The sequence below is a fragment of the Sorghum bicolor genome, chromosome 1, assembly GCF_000003195.3.
Source record: "Sorghum bicolor cultivar BTx623 chromosome 1, Sorghum_bicolor_NCBIv3, whole genome shotgun sequence".
NCBI lineage: Eukaryota > Viridiplantae > Streptophyta > Magnoliopsida > Poales > Poaceae > Sorghum > Sorghum bicolor.
In genome coordinates, this window is record NC_012870.2 from 53135851 (window position 1) to 53146097 (window position 10247).

At 44.9% G+C, this 10247-nt stretch overlaps 1 protein-coding gene across 1 annotated transcript; it reads left to right on the forward strand.

The window, feature by feature from the left end:
* LOC8083890 (brassinosteroid LRR receptor kinase BRL2) lies at nucleotides 5323–9246 on the forward strand. Its single transcript, XM_002464758.2, has one exon. It carries the CDS (start codon nucleotides 5642–5644, stop codon nucleotides 9014–9016), a length of 3375 nt encoding a protein of 1124 aa, XP_002464803.1. The 5' UTR covers nucleotides 5323–5641; the 3' UTR covers nucleotides 9017–9246.

The window sequence follows — 10247 nt, forward strand, 5'->3', positions numbered from 1 at the left end:
TAATTAGTATTTTAATCATAGACTAGTTAGACTTAAAAAAAATCATTTCACAAATTATTCTCTAGCTTTGGCTTTTTATCATAAATAGTATATTTAATATTTTATATATATGTCTAAACATTCGATATGATAGAGACTAAAGATTATAACCCTGAACCAAAGGGCGCCTAAGCCTCATACTTCTGTCGTTACACGTGGCATCCACGAACCCGCAAGTGTGGAAGTGACAGATGGACGGATCAATGACAGAGAGAGTGACAAACCCAAAAAAAAATTACTGTACTTAATATTAAGGGTCTGTTTGGTACTCTTGCTAAATTTTAACTAGCTAAAATTATTTTAGCTACTCTTGGGTGACTAATGGAACTAAATTATTTTAGCTCCTTTTAGTTAATGTGTTTGGAACTTTAGCTATTAAAGTGACTAAAATTTAGTTAGCTAAAATTTAGCAACCTACTACTTTGATTCTATGTTTTGGCATCCGTCACGAGAATGGTAGGAGCGAGACATACGAATAGGGTAGAGATTGATGGAAAAAATTATCATATATACTTTAACTTGGTACATTTTCAATAGAAACACTAAAATCGCTGCCAAATGCCACAAAAAGAAAAAAAATATGGATAATCATGAACCAATTCTCGTTTTTGTACTAGTCTAGACAAACACCGAAAATCTGGTTTTCCTTATTCTACTTCTAGTTTCAAGAAATCCAACGAGAGTCAAACGGTTACACGAAGTGCTCCTGATTCATCAGAGAAACATTTCTGAAAAGAAAAAGGTTCCAAAACATTTCTATAAGGATGAAACCATGCCAAACACACACCGTTTAGGTATAGAGCAAATTGGATCTTTTTTGCCATGTTACAGGCCGTGGTTCTTTATTCTCTTTACTCCTATATAATAACAACATATTGATTCTAGGCACACGCATATCTAATTATGAACCTTTTGTGGGGTTTGGTGCACCCCGGCACACCTACAAGATCTGCCTCTGTCTGCATATATATTGTAGGCCTTTATGTTTCACTTGACTTGCAATGAGATTTTCACACAGTAGAGCACTCTGTCAGATCTCCGTACCCTTGAATTTTGTTTAAGGGTGCAAATTATGGTAGCAAAACCATGCACATGCACATCACAAGGATGACCATGCATATATAGTTTATTATATTCAGTAAATGCTTGCATTTGCTAAAAAAAGTTATATGAGCGCGGCTGCACGGGCTGAATCTTCTTTTTTTCCATTTTCTTAAGAAAACACTCACATCATAACTATACGTGTGCTTCTTCCACATCATCATCATCATCAGCCCCGACTTCTAAATCGTCACAAAGTTTGCAACCCAACATTGAAAATTGGATTTGCCAACCCTACTGCTTGCAGTGATAATTATGATTACACGTGCGGCGCGCGCCAAAGCGCGAATATGACATCGAGCACTCAACAAGACACAAATCCCTCTAGCTGCAGGTATTTTATAGCGCTATTTAGCCATTTAGGACGTGGCAAGCATATCCTCCTATTACCTACATAGGCATCTTCATATATTATTATCCTCCACTACCATGCATGCAAGTATGTAGACACATCATCAGACCTCTCCTTTTGCAGACATCAAATGATGCCAGCACATCGAGAAAAAGTTTATTTTTTGACAGAAGACTAAATATAGTTAAGGAATTAAATATCATTTTCTGTGATATGATAATTCGAATTGCTACAAGTTGTATTTGGAACTCTAGATCTGCTACAACTACAATGTGTCTTGGAGTCATTACGACTGTACTTAATCAATAGGGGCTTTAGAAACATAGGAGTGTTAGCTGATCTGAGAGCCAGGAGAGAAGGGCATTATGACCTCCAGCGATGGCAGTAGGAGAGAATCAGATGCAATTAAAATTGGTGTGATGCTCCCCTTCTGTCGTCTGTGGCGTGGACCACTGAATTTGCTGCTTTTCACTTTGTCAAGTGCATGAAGCTCAGGCCTCCTCTCCTTTTGCATCCTCATGCACACACATGATTACTCCCTGTGGTTGCTGATCCCAAAGCAAGGCAAAAGCAACCTTGGTGATCACAAAAATATATGCAAAGTGTTCAGGACCCTTTTTTGTATCATATCTAGATATATAACAAAAGTATTTGCTTGTTATTCAAACAAAATTGTATTTGCATTGATGTCATATAGAGATACTCCCTGTATCCACAAAAGATGCAACTATGTGCCACTCAAGTTAACTTAACATTGATCGAGTTTATAGTGAATAGTATTTCACAATTAATTTAATGGTACTTATAATGGCATTGACATTTAAGTAGTCTTTTATATAACGTTGGTCAAACATCAAATTGTTTCACTCCTCAAGAAATGAGAATTGCATTCTTTTGTGGATAGAGGTAGTAAATAATAATAAGTATTTGTATTTCAAGAGGATCAAGCAATTTTGTTCCTCTAGAAAATATTTTTTATGTAGTAAATTTTAGGCCATGCTCATTTTTCATATAACTATATTATAGTCCTTCCTCTGTTTATTGATAGATCTATTTTGTTTTCAGAAAATAAAACTTTACAAGTTTTGACCCACAATTACTTAAATATATGCATGCTCATTGTACAGGAACTAAATCTTAGGTTAGTAATCACAATACTGAATACTGTAAAGATGATAGCTATTTAATACCAATAAATAATATGATGGAAAAGAGACCAAAAGGGTTCAAATATATTATTCATCACTTTTAGGTTCCAAAACATGCCTTTAAATATTTGGATGGAGGGAGTGCCCCTTTTACAAATTTCTTTTGTATATCTTTCAAGTTATAAAATCGTAGAAAATAAGATAATGCTTTCAGTTATCAATCCAATGTCACCTTTGTGCAACAAAATTTACATCTGTAATGCTAATTATCAATTGACAATGATGAGTTATAAATGATGATGGGAGTAGACTTCATATGTCCATCGTGCTGCGTCTCTATGTTGAGCTAATGTTGTGCCAAACTGCGCCAATCCCAATGCATTTCTACTATATTTTAGGTAATTGCCAATACCAATGCACTTACAAGAAACCAATTAATCTATGATGAAATTTTTTTGTCACAGATCATCAAAAAAAGTCAATATACAGTATCTGCGATAGACCATTTTTAGCCCATTTTCAGCCTATTTATTTTCAATCTATTTTTAGCCCCGCAATATATTTTCAACCCATTTTCATTTTATTTTTAGCCTATTTACTTTGTAGTTTCAGTGTATTTGTCAATTTATTCTGTTAGACGATTATTATAGCACATAAAACGTTCAACCCAATATTAATAAGTTTATTACTCCCTCCATGTACCCTAAATTGTAAGACGTTTGACTTTTTTAACTCCAAGTTTAACCACTCGTCTTATTCAAAAAAATTATGCAAATATAGTTAAATTTAAGTCATTCTTGTAGAACTTTTATTAATAAACCAAGCCACGGCAAAAGAAGTGATATTTTGCACAAATTTTTGAATAAGATGAATGGTTAAGTTTGATGTCAAAAAAGTCAAAAGTCTTATAATTCGGGATGGATTGAGTACAATATTATCCAGCAACATATGAAATGTAATATCGTAATCAGTACATAAGTCCACTTAAAATCAATAGTCAAATACATAATTAACATGAGATCACATTTTAATAATACAAAATAGATTATGATTTTTTCATAACAACTATTCCTGTATAAAACACCCGTAGGATTCTTCGGTCTTTTCAACCAGCACATGTAGACCGCATTATCAAGTTCCTTGGATATTCCTGAAGTTAAAACAAAAACAAAAGTTAGACTAGAAGTAGAACAGCACCTCACATCATAAAGCCCATCTAATATTCTAATTGGACATGAACAAATACAAACTACTGACAACTAAATGTGTTATATACTATTTGTAGATCAGCACCTCACATACTTATTTTAGTTTTCACTCAAATGCCAATGAAGATAAACTTTATATCAAAGTTGTAGTAATCGACAAGATCTACAAGTTTGTACATCAAACTTTTTTTTATTTAAGATCATTTGGATGTATAAATATACACCACAAGATTTTATAGATTAAATACCAAAGGAGAACCAAATGCTCTAGAGTCATAAGTAAGTGTGCAGTGGTAGTTAAGGGTCTCGTTGAGAAGTGACCAAAATAAAAGTTGTAGATCTCAAAAGATTATGCAACTTTGTAGTTTACAACTTTTTTGTTTGAAGTTTTTATGATGTCTTTCTATTTGATTCACAAGATTACATAGAAGTTAACATCAACTAATTAAAGCCATATATTCCATAGTCATAAGTGACTGTAGTGATATTTAAAGCTCTCGGATGGAGAAGTGACCAAACAATAATAGTTGTAGATCTGAAAAAGTAATGCAACTTTATAGTTGACAATATTTTCATTTGAAATCATTTATCTAACAAAAAATATGTTTGATTTCTCAAATTTAAAATTTCAAATTTTCAAACAACCTCGGATGGAGAAACATCCAAAACAAAAGTTGTAGAGCTTGAAAAATTATGCAACTTTGCAGTCGACAACTTTTTCATTTGAAATCTATATCTAAGGAAAATTATGGTTGAATTTCCTCACATTTGAAATTCAAATTCTTCAAATGACCTCAGATGGAGAAATAACCAAAACAAAAGTTGTAGATCTAGAAAAATTACAAAACTTAATAATTGATCACTTTTTATTTGAATTCATTTTGGATCCCAAATATTCATTCTAAAACCAGAGTGACATAAAATGAGGAGAACAAATGGACACAAACATCTTACAGATGAAGTGTTTAGGTGGAACACGTAGAGTAGGAGGTCTAGGGTTTGATGCCGTTGGCCAGGAAGCGCGTGTGTTTTTCGTGCGAAAAATACAAAACTTAATAATTGATCATTTTTTTCCGCATGTTTTTTGGATTTTTGGAGAACTACATCACCTGCCATTTTTTTTAGAACCAGTAGTGATGAGCTTCCTATTTCTTGAGGCTGTCCTTTTAGGATTTCCTGAAAACAACACCAATGTTGGTTTTTTATGAGCCTCTCCCCCCCCCCCCCCCCCCCGCCCGCATCGCTGCCGCCTGCCGGTACGCTACTATCAATTTAAAATGTGGCAGTGATGTGAAGAAATGGGTAATGAAAGATTTTCGTCGGGAAATTTAGGCACCTAAAATATATAGTAACTCTCGAATCAATATACCACACATCAAAGAGACACACCACACACCACCGCTGTATATATGTATGCACGTTGTATATCCAACGCATCATGTACGTGCAGCAGCTGAAAAAGGGAACGAGTAGAAATGCTTGCTTGGTTAAATGGAAGCACAGGCCCTACACAGCCCCAAAAAGCCACACCAACAAGCAAGAGAACACAGATTACTGTATGACACCGATCCTTGGTCTCAATTCATTGGTGTTTCTACATATACTAATCCCAAACCGAAGACATCTATCGATCTTACTGGCTTCCAAAACAAACAATTTTAACTTGCACCATCTCTGATCTCTCTCGGGTCGGGTAGCTTTCTCGCTCCCTGTACCATGCTTCCTTGAACTCTCGTTCGCCTCTCATCTCCCATCCGATCCACTGTCGCCCAGCTTTGCTGCCACCATTCACCATGGACATGCTCAACTTCGTCCTCCTCGTATCCTCCATCTACGCGTCGTCATCGTTTACACCTGTGGCGGCAACTGACGCCGATGCCCTGCTCCGGTTCAAGTCCTCCATCCAGAAAGACCCTGGCGGTGTCCTCTCGTCTTGGCAGCCGAGTGGGAGTGACGGCGGGCCATGCACCTGGCACGGCGTGGCGTGTGACGGCGGCGACGGGAGGGTGACGCGGCTCGACCTCGCCGGCAGCGGCCTCGTCGCCGCACGCGCGTCGCTCGCCGCGCTCTCCGCGGTGGACACCCTGCAACACCTCAACCTGTCCGGGAACGGCGCGGCGCTCCGCGCCGACGCCGCCGACTTGCTCAGCCTTCCTCCCGCGCTGCGGACGCTGGACTTCGCCTACGGCGGCCTCGGCGGGAGCCTTCCCGGGGACCTGCTCACGCGCTACCCGAACCTCACCGCCGTCAGCCTCGCGCGGAACAACCTCACCGGCGTGTTGCCGGAGTCACTCCTCGCCGGCGGCGCGCCGAGCATCCAGTCGTTCGACGTGTCAGGCAACAACCTTTCCGGTGACGTCTCCAGGATGTCGTTCGCCGACACGCTCACTCTGCTCGACCTGTCCGAGAACCGCCTCGGCGGAGCGATCCCGCCGGCGCTGTCGCGCTGCTCGGGGCTCACGACGCTCAACCTGTCGTACAACGGCCTCACCGGGCCGATACCGGAGTCGGTGGCTGGAATCGCCGGCCTCGAGGTGTTCGACGTCTCGTCCAACCACCTCAGCGGCCCGATCCCCGACAGCATCGGGAACTCATGTGCTTCGCTCACAATTCTCAAGGTGTCGAGCAACAACATCACGGGACCAATCCCGGAGTCTCTGTCGGCGTGCCATGCGCTGTGGCTGCTCGACGCCGCGGACAACAAGCTGACCGGCGCCATACCGGCCGCCGTGCTCGGCAACCTGACGTCGCTCGACAGCCTGCTCCTCAGCAACAACTTCATCTCGGGCTCCCTCCCGAGCACGATCACCTCCTGCACCAACCTCAGGGTCGCCGACCTCAGCAGCAACAAGATCTCCGGCGTGCTGCCGGCCGAACTCTGCTCGCCCGGCGCGGCGCTTGAGGAGCTCCGGATGCCGGACAACATGGTGACTGGCACCATCTCACCGGGGCTTGCCAACTGCTCGCGCCTGAGGGTGATCGACTTCAGCATCAACTACCTGCGTGGCCCGATCCCGCCGGAGCTCGGCCAGCTGCGCGGCCTCGAGAAGCTGGTGATGTGGTTCAACGGCCTAGAGGGCCGGATCCCGGCGGAGCTAGGGCAATGCCGCGGCCTCCGCACGCTGATCCTCAACAACAACTTCATCGGCGGCGACATCCCCGTCGAGCTGTTCAACTGCACCGGCCTCGAGTGGGTGTCGCTCACGAGCAACCGGATCACCGGCACCATCCGGCCGGAGTTCGGGCGGCTGACCCGGCTCGCCGTGCTGCAGCTGGCGAACAACAGCCTGGAGGGCGTGATCCCCAAGGAGCTCGGCAACTGCAGCAGCCTCATGTGGCTGGACCTCAACAGCAACCGACTCACCGGCGAGATCCCGCGGCGGCTCGGCCGGCAGCTCGGGTCGACACCGCTCAGCGGGATCCTGTCCGGCAACACGCTGGCGTTCGTGCGCAACGTGGGGAACTCGTGCAAGGGCGTGGGCGGGCTGCTGGAGTTCGCCGGCATCCGGCCGGAGCGGCTGCTGCAGGTGCCGACGCTCAAGAGCTGCGACTTCACGCGGCTCTACTCCGGCGCGGCGGTCAGCGGCTGGACAAGGTACCAGACGTTGGAGTACCTGGACCTGTCTTACAACGCGCTCACCGGAGACATCCCCGAGGAGTTCGGCGACATGGTGGTGCTCCAGGTGCTGGACTTGGCGCGGAACAACCTCACCGGCGAGATCCCGGCGTCGCTCGGGAGGCTGCACAACCTGGGCGTGTTCGACGTGTCGCACAACGCGCTCTCCGGCGGCATCCCGGACTCCTTCTCCAACCTCTCCTTCCTGGTGCAGATCGACGTCTCTGACAACAACCTCAGCGGCGAGATCCCGCAGCGCGGGCAGCTGAGCACGCTGCCGGCAAGCCAGTACACTGGCAACCCGGGGCTCTGCGGCATGCCGCTGCTGCCGTGTGGGCCGACGCCGAGGGCGACCGCGTCGTCGTCCGTCCTGGCGGAGCCCGACGGCGACGGCAGCCGTTCTGGCAGGCGTGCGTTGTGGAGCGTGATCCTGGCCGTGCTGGTCGCCGGCGTGGTGGCGTGCGGTCTGGCGGTGGCGTGCTTCGTGGTGGCGCGCGCGCGCCGGAAGGAGGCGCGCGAGGCGCGGATGCTGAGCAGCCTGCAGGACGGGACGCGGACGGCGACGATCTGGAAGCTGGGCAAGGCAGAGAAGGAGGCGCTGAGCATCAACGTGGCCACCTTCCAGCGGCAGCTCCGGCGGCTGACCTTCACGCAGCTGATCGAGGCCACGAACGGGTTCTCGGCCGGCAGCCTTGTCGGCTCCGGCGGGTTCGGCGAGGTGTTCAAGGCGACGCTCAAGGACGGATCGTGCGTGGCCATCAAGAAGCTCATCCACCTGAGCTACCAGGGCGACCGCGAGTTCACGGCGGAGATGGAGACGCTGGGCAAGATCAAGCACCGGAACCTGGTGCCTCTGCTGGGCTACTGCAAGATCGGCGAGGAGAGGCTGCTGGTGTACGAGTACATGAGCAACGGCAGCCTGGAGGACGGGCTCCACGGCAGGGCGCTGCGGCTGCCGTGGGATCGCCGGAAGCGGGTGGCGCGCGGCGCCGCCAGGGGGCTCTGCTTCCTTCACCACAACTGCATCCCGCACATCATCCACCGGGACATGAAGTCCAGCAACGTCCTCCTCGACGGCGACATGGAGGCACGCGTCGCCGACTTCGGCATGGCGCGGCTGATCAGCGCGCTGGACACGCACCTGAGCGTGAGCACGCTGGCGGGGACGCCAGGGTACGTGCCGCCGGAGTACTACCAGAGCTTCCGGTGTACCGCCAAGGGCGACGTCTACTCGCTGGGCGTGGTGTTCCTGGAGCTCCTGACGGGGAGGAGGCCGACGGACAAGGAGGACTTCGGGGATACCAATCTCGTCGGCTGGGTCAAGATGAAGGTCAGGGAGGGCGCCGGCAAGGAGGTCGTCGACCCGGAGCTTGTGGTTGCTGCCGGGGATGGAGAGGAGAGGGAGATGGCGAGGTTCCTGGAGCTGTCGCTGCAGTGCGTCGATGACTTCCCGTCGAAGCGGCCTAACATGCTGCAGGTGGTCGCCACGCTCAGGGAGCTCGACGACGCGCCGCCGCCGCATGAACAAGCGCCTGCCTCTGCTTGTGACTGATGGTGATGGTGACGCTTCATGGCCACTGTTGTGTACTGCTGATGCCCATTGCTCGTTTCTGTGCATTTCTGCTCACAGTAATTCTGTACTGATGGACTGATCTTGAAGTACAAATTCGATGTCATCCTTCTTATACTTCAGTACAGATTGAACTGTTGCAATCAATCTGATCATAGCAAGAAAAAAAAAGATAATTTCTAAAATTCTTACAAAGTTACAAGAATCAGAAACATCGCGTGTTCAATTTCGTATTGTCTATAGTAGTTATTAGATCTATAATGTTTCATAAAAAATAACTCGCCTCTACTATTTTAGAAAATTGGGAAATTCATTGTTTCAATATTTTAGAAAATATTGCTAGCTTGTCTCTTTTGGGAAATTCAATATTCGTATTGTCTATAGTAGTTATTAGAAAATTGGGAAATTCATTGTTAAGAGATACATAGAGTGATTCAATATTTGTATCTGAGTTACTCACATCTATCTTTTAGAAAAGATAATCTAAAACATCCACTTAATTTTGCGTCTAAATTACCCATAATTACAAATATGAAAGCTAACCCACAAATTTGTATATAAAATACCTTCCTCTACCATTATAATAGATAATGTAAAGTAACCCCTAAGTTTGCATACAAATTGCCCACATATGTGATTATAAAATATACTATAAAGTAACACATGGCTTTATCTAAATTATTGCCGACCTCCGTGGTTATGTCATTATAAAAAGTAATCTAAAATATCTCCCAGTCTACACATATCTATTATAATAAATAATTCAACAATCATAAAATATGTTGCTGGTGTTTCTACATTATACACTTCTAGCTACCACCTTTAGATTAAAAGTAAGCATGCTATGTGCAACTATGTACACCAAGGTCATCCCCAATTTTTGTTTGAATTTTGAGATGTGAATTGGGAAAACAAAAAACAATGAATTTCCCAATTTTCTAAAATTTTGCTTCTAGAAAAAGATTTTGTTTCCTAAGTTAATGAAAATAGGATATAAACTTATGTTGATGAGTTTTTTAAGGTTTCAAAATGTGTTTAGAGGCCTACTAGTTTTCCCTCTAAAATTTCCAATTCTTTCTAGAACTTTTTTTCTATTTTTCCTAAACCAAAATCCAATTTTTAGATGCAATAAATTTTTTTACTGAGCTCCAAATATTTTATTTGGATTCTCCACATTTCAGTTTTATCTATGAGAATTTTCTATAAATGTAAT